At 45.3% G+C, this 22,829-nt stretch overlaps 1 protein-coding gene across 1 annotated transcript; it reads right to left on the reverse strand.

The window, feature by feature from the left end:
- Positions 1–3,546: 3,546 nt before the first annotated feature.
- MXRA8 (matrix remodeling associated 8) lies at positions 3,547–17,680 on the reverse strand. The gene is made up of 11 exons (XM_065650185.1): positions 17,625–17,680; positions 17,156–17,233; positions 12,823–12,843; positions 12,095–12,403; positions 11,445–11,546; positions 9,867–10,325; positions 6,027–6,185; positions 5,847–5,877; positions 5,327–5,403; positions 4,838–4,915; positions 3,547–3,941 (listed from the first exon to the last, which is right to left on the reverse strand). The coding sequence occupies exons 2-11, from the start codon at positions 17,202–17,204 to the stop codon at positions 3,916–3,918; spliced, it is 1,311 nt and encodes a 436-aa protein (XP_065506257.1). The 5' UTR covers positions 17,205–17,233; positions 17,625–17,680; the 3' UTR covers positions 3,547–3,915.
- Between the last annotated feature and the right edge of the window lie 5,149 nt (positions 17,681–22,829).

Consider the following 22,829-nt stretch of genomic DNA (forward strand, 5'->3'; position numbering starts at 1 on the left):
CAGAATTCTGTGCTATGCAGGAGCCGCCAGTCTTCATCTCTGATAGATGGTTCGAACTCCACCTGCAGCTGCAGACTTGGTCATTATACCCCACTTTTGGAGAGCTAAAATTTGTCTGTGGGCCCCACGACTGAGTCAGATGATGATGTCCCATGTGGAAACCACATCAAAATCACTGGAATAATTTATTGCATGCAATCTGCATTTTGTCAAGCACTTTAAGATGCTCTGAGATTAAACTCACCACAGAGCTACTGGGAAGAATTAGCTAATGCTGGCTAATACCTTCGATAGCATCTCCAAAGAGCAAGAAATAAAATCAACCTTAACTTGAAACTCTGTTATATTCTCCTTTATTTCTTAAATGCTAGGGGAGTTACACAACGATAAATGGTGGAAGTTAAGTAACAATAATAATGAAAATTAATTGTTACAAAGAAAAAAACCCCAAGCTTTATGGAACAAGTCGTCCTCTCATTTTTGAGAGGAACCAGAGTGTGCCCAGAGCTGAAAAAAGGGGTTTTAGTCCTAGTCTCAGTTTCAACCCCTTTTAAGGTCACTGCCACACGCCCTTCCCTTGTCCCACGACAAGGGCTTGCAGTCCACACCTTGCCCTAAAAGAGACTTTCATTTCTCTGCCCTCACTGAGAAGTAATTGGTATAAAAATATTAAGGGTCATTATTATTTTAACTAACTGAACATAAAATGCACATCTCAGGAAACCAGGGAGACTCTAACGAGGCAAAGTGACAGTAAAGAAGTCTATTGAGATGCAGAATTCCATTAGTACAGTGAGAACACGACTTTGAATAACTCCAGCAAAACACATTTACCAAAGTGCTACACACATTAAAAAATCGTTTCTCCATGAGAGGCCAGTTACTGTCCCATATTAGGGAAAGAAAAGCTGAGATGAGAGAGAGAAAACCAACCTGTCTAGAATTGCACTGAGTGGCAGAGGGGGAACAGAAACCAGTGGCCCTGCCCCTTGCCCAGTGGTTAATTGCAAGTCGATTCTTCTCATTTTCACGTGCAAAATCAGCTATATGGACTTCATGCCAATGCCAAAGACTGACAGAACACAAAGTGCATGTGTAAAGGACCTAACGGGCTTCTCACCAGTATTTAAGGGCAAAGAGCCTTTGATAATTCCTCTGTATTAAGAAATAAGCAAACAAAACCCTTCAGTTTAGCATTCGGTTTTCTTTTTCTCTTTTTTCCACAGATAAAAGCACAACTGGTTATCCAGCAGTCTTGCCTGGATCTCTTTCAGCCAGAATTTCACTGTACTAACTCACATCCTGGATGTGGCAGGCTGCTTCTGAAAACCACTGTTCTGATCATCAGTCCAGTCACACAACATCTGCCCATCCCAAAGGAAAAAAAGGGCCATAATCTTAACTTGGATGCTCACCTTGATCAGCCTGGGGCTATACCAGCATGTCTGACCATCACCCGAATTCAAACTGGTAATCAAAGCAAGGATGAGGAACTCATAAAGCTCTTCCTAGTGCTTGTTTCAGAGAACATATTATTTTTTTTCCCCTTAAGCGATTTTGCAGCCTGGAAGTCCAATAAAATATTTAAATGCCTCTGGAGTTTATGAGTAACCCCACTTTGAGCCAGTGTCTGTATGAGCTGCGCTGAGCAATTTGAACTGGCAAGTGAAGATCTCCAACCTTTGACTCACAGACATGAAAGGGAGGGAGAGAGACATTAATGACATTTACTTGAGACTCTGCACCCTGATGGAATAACCAGCGCAGCCTCCTGCACCTGCAGGAATGCGGCTTGGATTTCAACCCGGTCCAACCAAAGGCAGCCCCAGAACGGCCAGCTGGGCAAATAGGGACCTGGCCCAACCTCAGCCCCTCCTCACCACCATTCGTGGCTCTGCACGATCTGAGCACTTTTGTAGGGGTGTATCTGAAGCGAAGGTAAAGGCAGTTAAATCACAAATCCTGTCTGGAGCAGTGGAAGGGCTAAGGAAACGAAAAGATAAGCTGTAGCTTAGGAAGGCTCACCTCCACCTCTACTGTTTTATTCTCTTATTAATATTTTTAATATTTGAAGGCATTAAAAATAAGGGTTCCCAATATATTCTTTAACATAGTCCTCAGTAACAGAGATAAGTATTAACACCTATAAAAATTGGCACAGTCTATTTTCCACTCCTATAAAAAGTCTGCGTTGAAGTACGGATGTTCAAGACACATATTGGGCAGCAGGTCACATTCCCAATTGTTTAGCTGGTAAACCGAGCAGCTTTCCTTGGACAACAGCTGCTTCCTTACCTGCAAAGACCGCAGAATTCTCCATCCCCAGCAAGAAACCCACACTGAGATACCAGTTGCAAACAGAACACCAGTTCAAGACTGGAACCACACCATCACCCTTACGTAGTTCCACACAAGCTCATCCTCACATTTCTACCACCCGCAACCCTGAGACCCTGTCCCGGCCCCGTTCTGTCACCAACCCACGTGCAGTCCCTCCCTCTGCCACTCTCGTCAGCCCACCAAGGAGCCGGCTGGCAATCCTCAGCCACCTTCCCCTTACACAACAAGAACACAAGCCGCTATCGTCACACAACAGCAGGAAAGGCTTTTTCTTCCATGCCCCAAGAGGCAGAGGCGTCCCTGGTTTGGGAACAGTGCCACAGAATGTCCCAAGTAGTCCGAGGAGCTGTGCAGAACTGGCAATGTGCTCTGGCTTTCCTGATGCTTTAACTTGCTTGGATTCCAACACCGAATTACTGACTCCCAGTTTTTGACACACTGTTCATATGTAGAACTCCCCATCAGCCCACGGCCCCACTATTTTGGGTGCCTGCTCCCCACAACAATGCCAAAATCCACAACAACAGACTCATCTCCCTCCTCAACTCCCCTTCTGAGACCCTGGCCCATGAAAATTCCTGACGGGCTATTAAGTGGAGCGTGTGGTTACTCCTGTTCCTCGTGTTCTGCTCATGAGAAGCGATTCCTTTTAACAGTCTGTCTCCCTGTGCTGTAATCATACCTTTGTTTTGATGTGTGGCCTGGATCCACCCAGGGACTGCAGGAAAATCACACTCCAGATTCCACACGGGAGTTTAGCCCTCTCCATAATATTCCTGGCTCTGATCTAACTGAGACTGGTATTACATCAACTTCAGCTGAAAGCGTCTGCTCATGCCCAATTTGATTTGGTCTGCACTGAAACAAAAACAAATCAACAAACAGGCTTAGAGTGAGAAATACAGAGTCAGGCTTCCAGAGCTCTCTGGAGCTGGTCCCAACCCTGCCCTTGGTCATCTGTGTGCCCCCCTTGCCCCCGTAAAATGAGGATAATGACATTTCCCCATTCACAAAACGAGGTATTTACATTGTCAGTTGTGAAGGGATGTACTCTTTGTACCTCACCTGGAATATAGAAAGTGCTATGTGACAATACTGCTCCTCCTGATTTATGCCAGCCCAGGAGAGATCACAATCAGGCTTTGCTATTATTTTTCTGATGAATACACTACAAGGAAAAATGCCTGATATAATGATGGCTCAAGATTAGTGATGCAGGTTGGTTTATTTAAAGCAATAACATCAAAGCAAAAGGTCTGCTGATTCAGCTCATAAAAATCATTGATGCATAAAACCAACAATAATAATATCAAGACAGAAAAGGGGAATGGAGGACTGGGAGAACAGAAGAAGAAAAGGCAACCCAAACCCATCATAAGTGCACACAAGACAGACGGTCTGACTCTTTCAAGAAGCACTTGCAAATACCCTTGAGCTTAGTGGAGAGAGAGTCTACGTGGAAAAAAAAAAAAACTATGGTAACTAGAAGGACATGATATTAAGAAAAGGCATCTCTCTTCCGTTTATCTATCTTTGATTGAAGCTTCTGGTCCAGCCAGCAGCTTGGGAATGTCTTCATTTACAATATTCCTTCCTGAAATCTGAAAGCAAATTGAAATGGAGGTCAGTACCTGAAGAGACATTTCAAACCATCCACAGCAGCACACTGTAATATGGACTTGGCTACAGAGTGACAAGTGACCATTTGCAGTCAGCCACGCTCCCGATATTCTCTTCATAAAGCCCACCGTGAGATATAATGTGTATAAACCATTGCACAGATCATCTCTGCAGAATGTAGGCAAAATATAATGAGAACTCCACCAAGAACAACAGGTCTGAGGCAACTCGTGGACTCTCCAGACCATTCCCTTCATGATATCATTTCAGTCACATTTGTTAAATTCTAAATTCATATGAAAGGAGCCATGGAACCTAACAACTTCTTAGCAGCACTGCTTGAGAGAAGTGTAACTCTACCGACTGAGGCATAATACTCAGGATTAATACTGGATAAGCAAAAGAAGATTCAGCCCTAGGGAGGGAGAGTTATTTGCTTTTGTTGGATGAAGTAAATGACTGCCCATTACCCACAAATCAATTCAGCTCCAAACACTCTCTTCTGCACAGTGTTTTCTTCTCAAACACCATGCCAGGACATTTTTGAGATCCATCTCCCTCTGAGGTTACAGCACAGAATGAACTATTCCAGCCCTGCAAGGCATTCATTCTTTTTCCAATAAAGAAAAACTCTACTTGTGCCACGCCAAAAGTTTTTTAAAAGCCTAATCACTGCTTGCATCTTGTGGCTCCATGATGAAAGGATAGGAAGGGAACTGGCCTCTCATTCCTGCTGTCATTTGTCATGATGTTCAGCATTCCTCAGTAGGCTGTGGCTTGGTCAGCTCGCTGCTAAGCCGTGTCCTTCCCTCCTCGCTCCTTCAACCCACCAGAAGGTTCCTACAGCCACCAATTAGGGTGAGCTGGTCATTATTACCTTTGTCTAAGTCGATGTTCTTTGCTGGGAAGCTTCTGGCCTGCTCAGCCTTCTCCTTCAGGATGTTGTTTTTGTAATCTGTGTAAGGGAAGAGTACAATTCGGACAGCCATTAGAACACTAGAAGAAAATAAAGCTTTCCAGACAAGGCAGACGTGTGACCGGCCCTTCCTTGAAGTACCCCAGGTCTGGCATCCCCAGTTCTCCAGGAGCAACTCATGGAGTTACTCAGCCACTTGGCAGGAAAAGAAAAGCTGCTAAGACTTAATTTTTGCGCCTGGCGTTCATCAGTTATGCATATCAAAGAACCCCCAAAACTCCAAGTGAAACAAAACACGCTTGCTCCGACTTGGGAGCTGAGATTCCCAAAGTTAACATTTAAAATCAGGAGGTTAAGTCACTTCAAATGGGCATTTAAATGCCCTTAGAAAACCCTCAGTTATAACAAGTTTTGACCCAGTTTGGAGAATAGTTCCCAGTTGATGCATACCCAGTCTGATGTCTTCACTTTTGTATTGAGTCAGATCTGTTGTGTCTACTGTAAATTCTTTAAGATTTACATCCTTCCTGAAAAAGGAATAACAGTGAGAAATTGTATTGTCACATCCTTTAATAACTGGCTCCTTTCACACTTTTTCACAACGCCTTTTCTAATACTACTTTAGAGAATTTAATTTACAGTGTTTAATTGTTGTATATCTGGAGAAAAGTTGAAAAAAAATCTATAGAAGATTTCATTTGCTATTAAGTACAGGTGATTTTCCTTGATACGCGATCATTATGCAAGTGTATATTCCCGGGAACGTTACATTAATAATTAGAGTTAAAGCTGCAAAAGAATTGATGGAAAGCAAAAAATAAACTCTAACAGCCTATGCTTTACATGGCTGTACTCGTACTAACCAGATCTTCAGCTCGTTTAGGCTCTTACTGACAGCTGAGAGTTGGGGCCCATAAGTTCATTTCTGTGTATTCTAATTCTAGATAACAGATCCTGTAAATGTACTTACTCTCCGTGTTTCTTCACGTTGTATTCATAACCTAAACAAGGAAAAGAAGCAGAATGAGCAGTTGGATCCAGTCCAACCAAGCTGGTTAATATTTTTGTAGTAAATGGGAGGTGAAAAGCAAGGAAAGGTGGTGACGGCTGTAGCTTCTTATGGCTGGTAACCCATAAACCCGGCACTTACCTCTCTGCCGGCGCTTGCGGGTGACGAAGACAACGATGATGAGGAGGATGACGAAGAGCAGCAGAGTGGCCAGGATGTAGCCCAGCTGCTGGAAGAAATGCACCCGGCTCTCGGGGATGATCACGTTTATCACGTTGTGGCCCCTGACAATATTTGGATCTGATGGCAGACACAAAGGAAAACAGGCTGAGAATGGTGATCAGCATTCAAAGCAAAGCACATTCACGTGTGGACCCAAAAAGTGCGTTCAGGAAGAAACTCTTCTGAACCGCGTGAAGTAAAGGGCAAATGGCGCCTCATTTACAACAATCTGCCTAATTTACAGCAATCTGCACCTCTGTCAGTGCCTGTGCTCTTCATCAGCCCATTACACTTCCCAGGAGCACAAAGAAAGAACAGTGAGCGTTGCACATTCCCTTGCTGCCGCCTGGCTCTCCGTGTGTTCTTGTTTATTCCAGAGAAGCGAAGCCCCGAGCCGTTCCGCGGGTAACACAACCCTCCTCTGGGTCCCTTACAACACACACACCACGTTGCTCCGGCTCCAGACGGCTAAAGTATGAAGCAGCCCCTCCCTGCCAAGGGTTATAATTTACGGAGTGGGAAGAATTTTCAATGCCAAAGAATGAGTTTCCTTTTAAATAAAATGAAAAAAAATCAATAAAATAAATAACATAAAAACCCACAAAGAAAAGCCAAGATTCCATTCCACTTGTGGGCGCAGCAGTATTTCAGCTCCGCAGCACAGGGAAGGGTAACTCAAACCTTTTACGTGGAACATTTTTGTAGATCTCAAGTAAATAGGTCAATGTTTTACACATATAAAGAAGCAGCGACTTCTGTGCTTGCAATAGTCAGAGGAGCAGACAAATCCCACAAACCCATAAGACAGACCGTGCTAGGGAGGTTTTTCTCTTCAAAACAGAGCTGGAAGTGACACCTTCGCCCCAACAGGGACCATTCACAGTGCACCAGGCAAGAATAAGGGAAAAGATGGGGGAAAATATCCCAAAAGCTGCAGTGCCATTGAACAGATGTGAGAAACGTTGACGTTTTTGGAACTGCTTATAGAGTGACCTGCTTCCAGTTTATCGGCAGTTTGTTTCCAGCATTTAAAACCACCAACCGACAAACAATGAAAGCAAATGAGATGATAGTGGATTGAAATAAACACTTTGAAACTGGAGATGATTGTCTGCTAATGCTAAAAGCAGCCCCAGAAAATCAAGAGGTTTCAGCACAGGCTCTGTGCCGGTAGCCCAGCCCTCCAGCCCAGCACCGCTCTGGTTTTTACTGGCATTGCTGGATGCCATGTGCTGAAAACCAGCATGTGTTTTTCACCGCTGCTAAACTAAAAAATACCAAACCAAAAAACCCACTTGCAAAGCTGCAAACAGGACATGTGACAGTTGTACTTTAACAAATCTCTGGACCATGAAGGGCTCCTTCAGCAGCTGCCACAAGGGGATGGTTGAGCCAGAAGTCAGCAAACATCAATGCATTTTATTCCTGGCTTTTTGCTTTCCCACAATACTGCAGGATAGGGTAGGAGCCGAGTTAAACTTCAGTCAACATTGGAGAGGTCACTGTAACAACAAATAATGAATACGAAGATTCAGCATCTTTGGGCCTCCTTGGCTGAATCAGGTAATACCAAAAATACTTCTCATGCTGGTGCTTTGACAAAGCGTCACTGGTTGACTCAGAATTTCAGCTGAGGTGATGAAGGTTTATTCCGTAACCAAGATCTCATATTTCAATGTGTCTCAACACAACATGCCCACCTGCATCCAATTCACTCGCGTGACCTGGTTTAACTACTGGAAAATAAATATTAATGGCAGGGAAAAAAAAAAAAACAACACTTCAAACAGAGGTGCCTTTACATTATTTTACCAAAGGGTCAAGGGTTTGATTCTTCTGCTGGGAAAAATGTAGAGCTCTCCACCAAAAGAGCTCACAAATGCTGGGTATGTGGCCCATTTTCTTTTCAAAGCTGGCAAAGGACTGAAAATAATTTAGCAATACGCCTGAAACACAACAGATGCCATTCTTCACTTGCTCCAAAGCAAACGCAGAGTCAAAATGCACTGAATTAGTTGATACTGCTGAGACTGAGAGCAGAATTGAGCTCACGCTCATATTCAAAACAGGACGAAGTTTCCTGTCTGGAAACGGCTCTGGGCTTTGGAACTATGACAAACACTATAGCCGCGTGCCGAAAAATCGCATTGCTTGACTTTTGTTATCTCCTGATGTTTCATTTTTGCTTTATGTTGTATCCTCAGAAGACTTCTATACAGTTTTTCATGGAAGGGGGCAAAATATCTCAGCCTTTCCTGCTGTTCACAAACAAGGCATGTTCCAGCAGCCCCTCAGCAGCAGCGGGTTTGAAAAGGGCACTCGGGATCTCGCAGCTGCTTTCACATTCCCATCGATTCAGCACATTTTTGTGTGCGGTGCTCTCAGCCCAGCCGAGCGTTCGCTGCCTGGAGGCAACAAAGCTCTTCTAGGGCTGTTCTTTGTGACGGTGGAAATGGCTTTTCTAGGAAGGCGAGTTCCTCCAGCACCGAGGGTGCTACTGCCAAACTAAGACAGCCCCGGCAAGTTAAATTACTTGTGGGTTCTGTCTAACTTCGGGGCAGGCAGGGAACTATTCAGCAACAATCAGGAAAGAGAGGAATAAACTCCTGGGCGGGCAACTCTGAAAACAACATCTAGTTTCCATCTAATTTCCAACGTGATCTGGACAGGGCTGAGCTGCAGGGCAGAAAGGCCAATATTTGGACGTCTCGGCCTCCATGGCAGCTCAGCCCCAACAGCCACCTCGCTTTAGTACCGCCTGGGTTTTCTGGACACCAACCTTAGTCCTGGGGGAGAGGTTTAGGTTTCTGTGACTTGAAACATCCAATTGCTAGAGAAGAATAGACCTATTTAAAAATGGACGAAGCACGTCAAAATTCTGTATTAAGCAGCCAATAACATTAAACCACAATAAATATTTGAAAATGTTAATAAGGAGCTATACTCAAAAGACTTAAAAAAATATTAAACTTGGGATTTTTATTATATTTTTTCTGCCTGAACTAAGCATGATGGTTTTGAGTTTGGACAGGCTGTCAGATGATAGCTCACTGCACGGGAAAATGTGAAAATTGGTTTAAGAAAAAAAAAAAAGAGAAAGGGTGGAGGAAAATTCCTGGTGCTTGATTCTGCACAGTCTGGCACCTTGCACAGCCTAAACCCCCCTGCAAAGGGGAGAGAAACACGAGCTACACTGATGAGAACAGTTGCGTGTTGTACCAGCAAAGGCAGAGCCCAAGCGACCCCAGCCCCACACCTCCTGTTCCATAAAAGCAATGGGGAAAGGAGCCTGTTAAAAACCAGCTTGTTTGCCTGAGGGCACGTCAGCCGTTGCAGAGCAGAACAGGCTGCAGAACTGCCCTGGAGCAAAGCAAACAGGAGCTGGACGTGATGTCGCTGCAGCACTGGAGCAGGGAATTAACCCTGGCGGGTGGGACACTTCAGTTTGGGTGCAGCTCAGTGTTACACCTTCACGGACTAAACCTCAGTGTTGCTCTAGTGGCAGCGTCACTTCAGCAGGACACAGGTTTGCCTTGACCACGCTCCCTCCCACTGGCACTAAGTGATCACCACAGACCACTGCAGAGGGACACAAAAAGACATTTTGGCACTTGGAGCAAAGACCTCCTGACGTGACGATGGAGAATAACGTGTCATATTCCTGTCCCATGGCTTAGCGAGCTCCTTAGAGCTCAAAGGTGCAACTGCAGATACTTACCTCTTCCTCAATCGAGAGAATCACCTCCAGAGGCCACTTACCAATGGCTGGGGCAATGTTGTGAGTTGTGAGGTTCACCACCTTCTTCTCTCTCACTGGCTCCTTCACGAAGACTTGGTAGATCCTGCGCTCGTGCAGGCCACAGTAGTGATGGTGCAGGTGGCAGGAGTAAGTGCCTTCATCTGCGCTTTCCAGCTGTGAAATCCGCAGGGAAAAGTCACCCAGGGCAAAGGCTGTGTCGGTGATGTTCATCTTCTGACGGATGAAGAGAGGTCCGTAAGAACGGCGCTCGCCGGAGGCGTACAGATCTATGAGACGGTCGGCGCGGTCGTGAGGAACCCCCGGGGGCTGCCTGTCCCAGTGGACCACTTGCTGTTCCTCTTCGCTGTGCCGTTCAGTCCAGATGTGGTTGCGGTTCACACAGGGGAGCATCACGGTGCTGCCTTCCGGGGCGACAATCACGGGCTTTTCCCCGTCCCAGTACTGCTTTGCATCCTCAGCTGCGTAGAAGATACGACAAGTTGTGGAACCTTGGTACGTGCAGCTTTACACATTTTTCCTGTGCTTAAGGACACCCAGGGACACCTACAACTGCTCTCAAACCCTGCAATCCTGTAACACTTTCCTTCCAAACATCCTGAAGTGCCACAGGGGCCACGTGCCTTGTTCACGCTTACTTCAGCAATTAGTAAAGAAATGCACCTTTATCTTCTACATCCGTGCATTAAGCAAGATTCTCTTTTCCTTATAACTGAGAGTTAATCTCTTGCTTCAGAAAGCAGGAAGTATATTCTCTCTACAGACTAAGAATGGAGCAAGAATAACAGATTTCATCTCCAGTATGCTGTATCCCAATTCTCCAAGCAGGAAATGCTTTTCTACCCACAAATGCCCTAATTACTGGAGGAGCTCAAGAAGCACTGGGTTTTATTTTGCTCTTGAAAAGGAATAACAGAAGAACCAACACACAGAGGAGCGGATTGGGGCTCACAGGCCTGTCCGGGTGTTTTTATTGCATGGAAGCTGTGAGAAGAGCAGCAGAAGAAATGCACTTCTCTACTATCAGCCCTTCAACAGCCTCCCAGCACAAGCAGCTTCACTTGCGCATTATACAAAGGTCAATTTAAATGACATGGTGGCGATGTGTGTGCGGCCTGGGTGGCACAAGCTGCAGCTGCCAAGAGCCCTTAGAAACTTGCTTTTAGAGCTGGAGTGAAGGTGTGGTAACTTGGGGAGGGTTTTAACTACAGGGTTCTCAGGGTAAGCTCACCAAGCAGCGCACAGGGAAGATCTGTGTGGCTCACCGGGCTGGTGATGGATTGTTACCAGGGACGTTCTGCTGCTGGAGCAGTAACAGGGCAATCAGCTAATTGGGCTGCCTAGAGTAGCTCCATGCACTGACACATGCCAAGAAAGGAGAGAGGTTCATAAATTGTCTAAAGTTTCTGAAAGTCAGGGAATCTGATCACAAACAGCATAGTGAGGACCACGTTCTCTGTGGCCAGGTGTGAACCAGCGCACAATTCCCACTGGGAATTCAGAGTCCTGGTGGCCACTGCACTCCGGCTGCCCGAGCAGGACCCTGTAGAGGGGAACACCGAGCTGTCCGGCACACCCACCTTTCTTGGTGATCGCCAGTTGGATTTTCACAGTTTCATATAAGTGGCAGTAGTGATGGTGAAGATTACAGGAATATGTGCCTTCGTCACTCTCTGCAACACCTAGTAGAACAGGGAAGAGAAGTTAAATGTTTTATACTGAGACAATGATTGCTTTTGTCATTTATACTGTTTCCCAAATGCTTGCATGGATGCAAAAGGGTCTTTATATAACTCAGTTCTAACGCATCCTTATCACCAGGGCTAAACAGAGAAGAAGCATCTCACCTAATTTAATAATTTGTTCGTTTTATCTCCTCTTCTGTGGAACGTATTTGTATTAACAGATAGAAAGAGAAAGCTGATTTCAGTTTAGCTAAGAGCAGGCATAGGAAGAATGACAATCTTGGGGTTATAGTTCAGGAACTGAAATACAGTCAAAGGTCCACAAGAAGCCCAAGTGACTTTCAAACAATGAGTTACCAATTCTCTTTTAAAATAGGACTGTTTCACTATCGCCAGTGCTTTAGAGAATCTCATTAACTTCATTAGACTTATATATATCTTTTTTAATAGAAAATGCTCTGTGAAATAGCCATTTTCACTGAAAAAAACAGTCATGAGTCCTCCATTCTGCAGAGGGCACAGGGAGCAAAGATGCTGTTCAGTACCTTTGATCACCAAGGAGAAGTTGCCGTCTGTAAATGCATTCTGGGGCATGAATATCCTCCCTTGGTTGTAGGAGCTGTACACGCGCTGGTCTCCGACCGAGTACATGTCACACAACCTCTCCACCTTGTTATCTCCGTAGTAGGTGCTGTAAACGTCCCAGTGCACCACGCGCTGCCGGTCGTTCAGCCGGTCCTGGGTCCACACCATGCGGTAGCTCTTGCAGGGCAGGACGGCCTGCGAGCCCAGCGTGGCGCTGATGTTCAACACCGACACCACAACGCTCTCTGGGTTTGAGGCATCGGCTGGGACTAAGAGCCAGGAGCAAAGAACAAAAGAAAAAAGAGAGTTACAGATTAATGGCACGTAAAGACGACTCTGGGGACTCGCAGCTGTCCTAGAATCTTCACACACCTTCCACCCAAAATAAAAGTAACTTTCAGGATCAACATAGAGCTCTCTTGTGGAGAAATACAACAGAAAGCCACTTAAAACACTGATTTCATTCAGTGAAAGCAACAGCCATGATGTCTGTTATCAGGATCATAGATCTGACCCATCCTACGTACCCTTCCTAATTCTAACCCCCAGTTTAATTGAAGTTTAGAGACACATGGTTCATGTCTATGGAAGTTAGCAATGAAACCCTCACTTAACGTCATGGAATCAGGGTCCCTCTCATTTCTTCTCATGATCACAAAACCAGGTAGATTACAAAGATGTCACTCACCTGAATATGAATAAACAGAACCTGTCAAAGCAGAAAAAAAAAAAAAAAGTTACTGACCGTAAAAGGAAGAAAAAACTTCAAATACACTAACAGTCAGCAGCCATCTCCTCTATTATTATTCCATCTATTCCTCCCTTCTCTGTTAATATACTTATTTAACACGTGTATTGTGGTTAAGCCCATTCCTGGTCTGCGCAGTTACCGCTGCAACGCTCTGGGTGCAACCACAACTCTCTCCAGCTCACGTGACTCAGATCTATGCAGGAAGAACTTTGCAAGAAATGAACTAATTCCTTTGTTTCTGCTTTCCTGTGGTCCAGTCCCTCCTGCTTGTTGTATAGGAGGGTCTGGGAGGTCTCCTGACATCATGCTTTGAGCGTGCGATTTGGATTCCGGACACAATGATATCATTCATCTCTCTAACCAGTCAAGCCCAAGTGGGTTCCAGCAACACCATTAGATGTTTTGTCCTGCTAATGTCATAGGCACAATGTCCTACAGACAAAGGGTGTATTTTTTTTTCCAGCCCTGGAATTCATGCATTTCAAAAGAGAATAAATTAACTCCAGGATGGGGCTATTTTAACCATACCCACAGTACATGGGCTGAGAATAAACTCTCCTTTTCCTATCACAAAACACCGGGCAGTGACACCTGAGAACAAAAAGAAGTAGCACTGCCAGTTCAAAGACACTCCAAATGTAAGTTATTTTTTCTACATTCATAATCTCAGCATCACAAAGAAAAAAAATCATGCACAAAGTCTGTACTGCTCTGGATATAAAAGACAACATAAACAAGACGTTATATTTCCATCATTTGATGGTCTCTCCCAATAGGCTGCAAAATGCCTGATGGTAAAATATGATAAGCTGCCAGGCTCTGTCTCTGGAAGCCAAAACTTAGATTTAGCTTAGGACAGCAAAGGAATGAGACAAAGCTCTTCTACAGCACCAGATCAGCCAGTCTCCCAACAGACAACCAGCTCTCAGCACAGCAGCACCCACCCATACCAGTGTGACAACGCGATGCCGTGTGTCTGATTTGGTGTTTGCACCATGGCAAGTGAAAAACATGATATCACAACGCGAATGGAGACTTGTGTGCTAGGGAGCCATGTCTGTGAGCTGGCTGCACGGCCAGAGCCTTGTGTTACTGCTCATGAACAGCAAATTGATTTGGTGCTACAGAAACATCCTCTCCTGGCTCAGCAAGAGGAATGCATTGACTTTTCTCCTTTCCTTTTGCAAGTTAATGTAAAAAACATCGAGCCCAAACGCAGCATCATAAATCTAATGACTGACAAGAACTCCAGGACCTGGAGCTTCAAAATACCATAATAGTTGTCAACACAGAACTCACTGTAGCTTTCATTTTAAAATTTCAAATTCCATGTGATGGATAATCACTTTGACCTCTCTCTGTGTGATGTACCCCCAAAAAAACAACAAAAAGCCATCTGTGTGCTGTCCCCCAAGATGCTGTGTGCAGACTCAGCTTCTCAGCAGGATCCCAGGGGTATTCTGCTGCTCCCACAATATAGGAAGAGGAAAGCAGCCTGCGAAAGTGTTTCCTAATCCCTTGGAAAAGGCAGAGCCAGCTCTTAATTCTTGAATCCCATCCACTTTTCAAGTAAAGAATTAAGCCACAAAAAGTGCAGGCAAACTAGAAGTAAAAGCCTCAGGCTCTGAAAGACACCTCACATTCTCTGAGCTCTCCAGGCAACAAGCAGCACTGAAGTCCAGGTTGTAGTGGTGGGCAGGAAAGAAAAACTAAGAAGTCACTGGAGAAATAGGTGCCGTAACCCACCAGGCGTGTGGCCTGAAACATCAGTCTGCAAACTTGATGCTCCGCTTGCCTGAGTAAGCTCAGCTTTGCTCCTTTGCGCACCTTCTCCAGCATCTCCTGGTCTGTCTCAGCCTCTTCTTCTTTCAAAAAAGGAAGCGACATCACCTTCACATTAGGGGCACAGAGAGATGATCTAGTCCTAGAGAAAGGACACATTCCTCACAAAATCTCTGTGTGTCCCTATTTCTCCCATAAATCCCATTGTCTGTGCAGTGGATTTAATGGTCTCTGTAGAGCCATCACAGAATTATTGCAAAAACCAGCAGCCCGTGCTACCAAGCTGTTTCCAAATACTTGTGGAGAACGGCAGTGGCTCCATCCTGACTCTTCAGGGAGCTGATCCAGCATCCGAGGCCATAATGGCTCACGATGCAGTAACACCAAGGTGACGGCTGCACAAACAAGCTCGGCTTTCTTCTGGGAGCTTTTTTTTTTTTTTTAAACCCACCGACCAGTAACCGAGAATAACATCTGGGCCCATCTTGAAGAGGCAAAGGAGGGAGACAGTCAGCAATCCAGATCCACCTGGACATCTCCCGTTCACCACCCGCTCCTGCTGCCCTGGGACCGCAAGATCAAGCTTTTCCATAAAACAAGGTTTCCCTTACAAAGGCAACTGATGGTCAAGCCAGACTTTGAACTGGGCTTTTCTCTAAGTCTCTATGTTTGTTGATTTTTAAAGGCTTCCTGGGACAACTATCTCAACAGCAAAGTGTTTTCCTTTCAAAAACGATGTCAGGACTAGAGAGCCCTTCACCACCACCTAGTCCCAACAATTCCAAAACCTCACTGCAGGTAGGAACATGCCCGTAAATCAGCAAAACGCAAGAATGTGCTGCCTCAACAGAAAGGAAAAAGCCTCGTCTGTAGGAGAAACCAATCGCCATCTTGGCCGCCGCACAATCCCAGCTTTGCCCTCACTTTCTCACAGACAGTTGGGATATTAGCTCAGCTCTATAAACCCTTCTCCGCTTTCAGTGCTTCGTTTTGGCTGTAGGCCCACAGAATAGTTTGCAGAGCCATTCCAAACACAGTGCTGTTCCTCCCTGCAGACATTAACACTTGAGGGTGTGGTTCCTCCCCAGAAGGGAATCATCTCAGCAAACATGGAAGGGAACAGATTTCCTCCCTTCTCCCCATCCTGTCTTCACTCATTATGTTATAATTTGATTTGTGTGGGGGCAGCAGGACTCAAACATCAGGGCTGCTCGGCACACAGATGGTTACCCCTCCAAAATACACCTGAAAAACGCCTGTCAGAGATGATCCATCCGTAGATGGATGGGCAGCTCCCCCACCGCTCTGCAGCATCCCAACAGCATCCCAACCTGCTGGTCCTGCCCCGGGTGCACCCTGAGCTCCAACGTGCTAAACCACCCTGGGGAGCAGCTGGACCGGTTGGTGCTTCCGAAGTACAAGAAATACAATCCGCGGCCTCTCCTCCTTCGCCAGGCTTCACCCAACCACCCACCCCGCGTTTCTGAGCCACTTTAACCCTTCTGTCCCTGGGACTGATCCCAATTCCTACAACCTGCCTTGAGGCATCGCAAAACTGGGGATGACGTGGTGACATGGAAACTAGATTAATTAGGGACCAAACCAAGAGCTCTTCAGCTTATTCCATCTCCCTGCTGAGGAATTTTGGGAGGCTCAGGTGCCTGCCCACAGCTTTTCATCAACAGGGCTGTGAAGATCCCCAAAAAGCTTGTGCTCCTCACTTCCTACTGTCAGCACCCTGAACGAAGTCTCTCCATTCTGTTCCTAAAACTGGAACGGGTCCTTTGCTTACAGGTGCCCTCCTTAGAGCCCAAAGTGTTGACAGTGAGGATTTGCTGGGGTTTTGCAATTAATCCTTAAATCTTCTCCTGCCATCCAAGCCTTCCTGGGGTTTCTCTGCTGGGCTCAGGCTCTCAGGACCCCAAATCTGCTTTCAGCTCTTACAGAAAACTCTGATTGAGGAAAAGGTACAAGCCATTCTGTTACTGTAAGCTCGTCAGACTTGTTCTCATCCCTTTCTTGCACCTTACCCAAACGTGAATTCCTATGTCTCTGTCTTTATGCTGACAGGAAAATAAACCCACCACTTTAATTTTTTCCTCCATCCTGAATGCTCACACACACCCACCAGCTGTTTCTGCCTCTTCAAAAGTATAAAATAACCTTGGATCATATAAATCTAACTATGCAAGCTTTACCGTACTCACATTCAAACTTATTGGTTTTGAATTTGCTGATCAAGGTAACTGATAGGAAAAGACAGATTGCACAAACATGCTGAACGGAATATCGCTTCAACAACCTCAAATATTTATCCATTCTCTCCCCTTTCCTTTCAAAAAAGCAGGAGAAATCCACAATTCCCTCCCCTGACAGGCGAAAACACAGCTAACTTAGGAATCTGAACACAATCTTACAAAGACAGCCGTTCAAAATCTTCCAGCTAAATAAAAACAAGTAACATCATGCCGACCAGCTAGGAGCTTACTTTGCTGAAGCAAAATCTGCCACAGAAGGAGTTTTGCTAGTTGCTCCATTTCTTCAGCTTCTCCGTGTTTTCGTCTCTCTTGAAAAACAAGTTGAAGACTTTGTTTTTTTAAACTTTTTTTTTTTTTTGGTAACTGGAAAACACTATGACCTCATCAATTTACATCCAGAAAGCTGTGGACAGCAGCTCACAGTCTGCAGAATTACTCCACCTCCAAAGTTCCAGTTCCCCACCTCCCCGCTCTGCTCTCCCCCACGCTCACACTCCACCTCCCTCCTTTCCCCAACACTTTTGCACAGTTACTACAACACCCACTTTTCCCTTTCCCCTCCCTCTGGGACCTTCTGATCTGCCCCTCACTTTGATGCAAAAGTTCTATCGGGTAAAGCAGGTCCCACATTGCTCTGGGCTCGCAAAACAATCCTTCTCCCTCCCCCTGGGGATGGAACTAATTTTCCTTGTGTTTTACTTGATCCAGCTGTTCCTTCTTTTGTTTGACACTCATCCAGCTGTCTGCTTGAGACTGGATTTATTCCGTTGCCTTCGGTGTTTTTTTGATCCTTGTCTCCTCATATGGTTTTACTTCGAGCTTAAGTCTCAGAAGACAACCTAGAAAACAATATTTACTCTGTCCTGTGATTTGTAAGCAAGGGCTTAATAGCAGCAATCTCAGCAAAAGGATAATAATGACAAAGACTGGATATGTGGGAGCTTAGGGCAGTGCAGGCAAAAGAGCCCAGGATGCAACTACAAGCCCCAGAATATTGCAACGTGGGGAACACGTTTCCCCATCGCTGAGGCCAGAACACAGAAAGCCGGGTCAGATTTACGACTTCTGCTTCCAGCCCTTCGTACAAGAACTGAACTATTGAGCTATTTTTATTACATAATTTGACCATGAAAAAGCCTACTGTCAACTCCAGCAGGTCTTCGCACTGTCCAAAACAGATGCAGCTAACTGCTGGTTTGTTTCTAGTGAAAAGTTCTAAAATAATCTCCAGATAAGAACCCCACAAAATTTCCCTGTGAACTCCAACTCTGTCATTTACATTAAGTGGAGGAGTTTGTGGGTAATTAGATAAACACGGTCCCTCACAGTCCGAGTTCCCACACTCAGCGGCTGAGCAATGTCAACAGCCTGGATGTTCCCATGGCCAGTCTAATTGTAACCCTAACGCAAAAACACAGCCTTGTCTTTGCAAGCCTCCGATATTTGCATTAATCCAGTTCTATAATCACCTGCGTGCAGCAAAGGCTCCTACTGCACCATGTCCCGAAACTGCAAACCTGCTGCCACATTCTGAGGCATCCCAACAAAGCCAATACTGATGTACAGCATCGGGGGCGCTGGCCTGGGGCTGAGCCAGAAATCCAGCGGCAGAAGGAGCCTTTTCTGCTGGCTCTGTCAGGCCAGGGAGCCAGACGAGAGGCTCAGACCTGACAGCCTTTTGTTCAGCTACCGCATCAGAGCAGAGACTGGAAAACGTCTGGCTGGGAGGCAAGAAGCCGTTCCCATTGCAGAGACAGCAAATCCAGCACCCTCTGCTTCCCTTGGTTTCTCTCAGCCGCAGCAGAATCGTCCAGGCTGCGATTCCAGGTCGCTTTTCCACCTTTCTGCCTCACCGCTTTGGCAGTGCAGAGGTTACTGGCTGTTTTCTTGCACGACTTCTGGGATGGATGCAGATTGCTGTGGTTGCTGCTGTCACGAACTGGCTATTTCCTGACTGAAAGACGCCAAGTTCAGGCTGAACCTACTGAAGTCTCCTAAAGAAAAACACTCACGGGAAGGAAAGAACAAGAGGAGAAAGGGGACACAGGAGGCTATTTCACGGCCCTTTGCCTTTTGCTCACTCTTTAATTCTGCACAGTTGAGGCAGTGGGAAAAACGAATGGACAAGCTCTGTCTGCCAGGAAGTTTCCTCTTCCCGATCTCTTCGATTTTAGCGTTTTTGTTTTCCGTGGCTGCAGGCTGCACTGAAAGACCTCCCAATAAATGTGGATTGAAGGCCACCAGTCTAGAAAAACAGAGCAAGTATCAGACTGGGAAGGTCTGATGGCAGGAGGTACTCTCCATCCTTTTCCTGCAATTTTGGGAACCATAAACCCCGGGAAGCAGGAGTGGAATTGGCCACTTCCACCCCATTTTCATGGCTATAAATATATGTAATGTGTTAAAAAGGAATGCCAGGATTAATGCTCTGTTGACATAAAGACACAAATTACAGTACAAGGCCTTATGCACATGATTTGTCAACACTCCATGCTTATTATCAACAACTTCTTTAGATCTTCTTTAAACACAGGACCCATAGGACTCTGCCACGATCAAAGGAGAAAATACCTACCCATGAGTAGAAGCAAGGCTAATTCCTACAACTGAAAAGTAGTAGAGAATGCTCCAGCTGGGGAATAGAGTGCTGACAGGTAGCAAGGATCCTGCAAAGCCAAAAACATGAACAGAAGTTTGCAAGGAAAGAGCAGAAGAAAGGCAGGGGTACTGCAGTTCAGGGTTCATGTACACTGACACCATTTATCTTAGCAGGAATTGCTCAAATAACCCTTGTCATGCCAGTAGCGTGACAAATCTGTAACACTCCGGGGGATAAACACACACCCATATTCACTCCCCCTTTCTGAGAAAGGTCTGGTGTGGCTGGGGGAGCCTCCAGAGCTGCCTACTGATGGAAAAGAGCAACGTAACACGGAATGACGTGAATTACCAGCGGGTATGCATTTCCCGGGAGGCTTCATTTGGTCACAAAGCTTTTCTCATTAAAATAAATCTTTCAGCTGCAATGAATCCCATAAGCAAGCCTGAAATAATCCAACTCGCAGCAAGAGCTGTGAACTAAAAGGACAAAACTGAAAGCCGACCACAATAACAGGGCTGCAAGCGAAGCCTGTCATTACCCCAGGGACGGAACAAGCCACATACCTCTCACAGACCCCGCAGTACAGCGTTTGTTCCCTCGCCATAAACACTAAAGCCCCTGATTTGCCTTCCCTAAAGAGCACATTCAGAATGACAAGCTGAGGGTCTGGCCAGATGTTTTTCTGCTTTGTTTTAATTCACTGGAGTCCACTGCGATCACCAGGCTGTGATCAAGCAACATCCACCAAAGCACTCCACAGTGGTCACTGCAATGGCCTAAGCTGAGCTGTGCCCAAAGCAAAATGAGAGGGTTGAACACTAAATGTCATTTGGGGACTGTCCTTTGCAGGCAATTCCTCCACTTGTTCCTGTCTCGGATCTCCGGCTGGAAAGCCTTTACTTCCCTCTGTGCCAAAGGCATTGGAGCATAAATCAATTAACGTGAACGTCCAGGTATGCAAGATATTTAGTTTGATGGAATCTTAAGAGGTTTTTGATCTTCTGCTTAATGCACCAAGCTTTGCAGTTTGCCCAGCAGCAACTTAGATATGCATAAATGCGGAGTTAAAGCGTAGCACCCAAGCAGGCTGCTCTCTTACTGAACCATTAATGCGTGTGTCTGTTTCTGTTCTTCCAGCACCACTGTCCTCGGAAAAGGTCAGAGAGCTCTGTCTGCAGCTCTTGCCATCAGGCATCTTCGGATGGCGCTCGATTTAAACAGCCCCTTCTGTTGGACAGCACTCAGCTCCGGATTCCTGGGATTCATCTCAAAACCATTAATAGAAACCAGTTACGAAAACAGAGAAATTGCCCAGGAAACCAACACAGTTTTGTTGGTTTGGTTTTTTGGTTTTTTTCCCCAAACTGAAGCCTGAAGATTATTTTTCCAAGATAAAAATGCATTTTGGCAATTCTTCCACAACACGAAACCTGAAAAGCTGGGTTCGGTGTGGGGAGAAAAGCCAAACAGATTTATGTGCCCCCAAAAAATCATCAGAATCAGCTACTTAGCAGGTATCAATCTTAGACTAACTGCCATGGACCTATATCAGTTTACACCTGCTAAGAATCTTCCTCATAAAACCGTGTGTTCCACAAATACCATTAATCTGCCACTAAAGAGCATTAAGTAATGGTGAAATTTGGTTACCCTCTTATTAAAAGAAAAAAGAATGCAGAGTCTCTTCTCTCTTCACCTGACCTTTTCTGTAGATCCCACACAGCTGCACCAGATGGTTTTTCTGGTGCTGAATAGATTTGCCTATTCATACAGTGTGTCACGTCATTCATAACTTGTGAAAATCACTGTCAGAACTCTGTAAATAATAAATACTTTTGATTGTAAAAAGTTCTTTTGAATCAGCATCAAATTCCACATTGTTCCAAACAAGCACCTGAACCTGGGCTGGCCCCAGGAACAGAATTCTGCACGTGTAGCCAGCATTTTCTCAGACATTAAGTATCAAAATGATTATTATATTTCATGACATCCACAGGCACCAATCACTATCAGGATCCCTTTATGACAGAGAAAGTACGTGCAGAATCAAAGTCCTCATCCTAGAAAAACCTGATCAGACAAATGAGAAATGGGAAAAAAAGATTCAATTTTAAGTAGTTTGCCATGATTGTTTCAATTAAAATATCTTTAAAAACAGACCACGTAAAAACACATTATATGTTTTTTCTGCTCCCTCACTCATGTTTGCAAGGTCTTGCTTATTTTTAAATTTACAATGGCCTTTTTCATTCCTTGTGTCCCAGAATTTCCAGTATTCTGGTTCTCTAGAGCAAACAAGAGTTGTTACTACCTGCCGCTTCTTTTCAGGAGACTACACTGAAATTATATCTTTAAAATTGTATTTTGTTTAAAATATTAAGAATTTCTCTCCTAATCTATTCTGAGAGATAGTGTCTTTAACACATAGAATTAAAAAAAAAAGAAAAAAAGCAGGTATGAGCTCAAAATCACTACATGAACCAGGGAGTTCCTGAGGGGATGGAAAAATATGCAAATCTGAATTGGAGTTACGATCGATCGGCACTTCAGGAGCTGCCTCTCTGCACGTATATGCAAGTGTTAATGTTCCTCTAAGGTTCACAGCAGCAGCCAGCAACCGCGTGCTGCTGGGAAGTTTTTTTCTGGGTTCCTGACAAGCTGCCACTTGCAGCTGAGTGGCCCCAAAACTTCCTGATTTATACGGACAAATGATCCCTGGAAATTAACTCTGGATATCAAGTGCCGGCAGCAGGAGGTATCCAGCCCGTGACAGGGGACTGACTCACTCCCGCGGGAGCTGTGGTTCTGTAACATCTTCGCTTTTCCAAACCCACGCTGAGGCCCCTTGAGCTCCCCCCAGGGAACAGACACCTTGTGCTGCTCCAATTTGGCGGCTGGTAGACGGCACCGAGATTCACGAGGAAATGATTGAGGGATCAAATCACCCCTTTGAACATCTACTCAGCCAGTGTGTTTGCCTTAAAAAATGTGAGAGAAAGCAGCAGCTCAGAACTGTGACATTCCACCTGGCTTTACTCATCCGCTTTCTGAATTCCAGAAAAAAGAAGACACCAGACAGGCCAACCTGGGTCCCATTTCTCCCTAATTTCTGTTTGTCTTTCTCACAAGGAACCTGCTAAGCTTCCATGCCAGAAAAATATTAAAAGCAGCGATCACCCAGGAACAGCACTGACTCAGTGCTGGTGCAGAGGACCAAAAAGAGCCTTTCCCAGAGCAGTTCTCCAGGCAGCACTAAGTCAGGTTTCTCCAACATGGGCAAAGCTTAAGCCACAAGCACACAG

Source organism: Caloenas nicobarica, chromosome 22 (assembly GCF_036013445.1).
Source record: "Caloenas nicobarica isolate bCalNic1 chromosome 22, bCalNic1.hap1, whole genome shotgun sequence".
In the NCBI taxonomy this organism is placed as follows: Eukaryota; Metazoa; Chordata; class Aves; order Columbiformes; family Columbidae; genus Caloenas; species Caloenas nicobarica.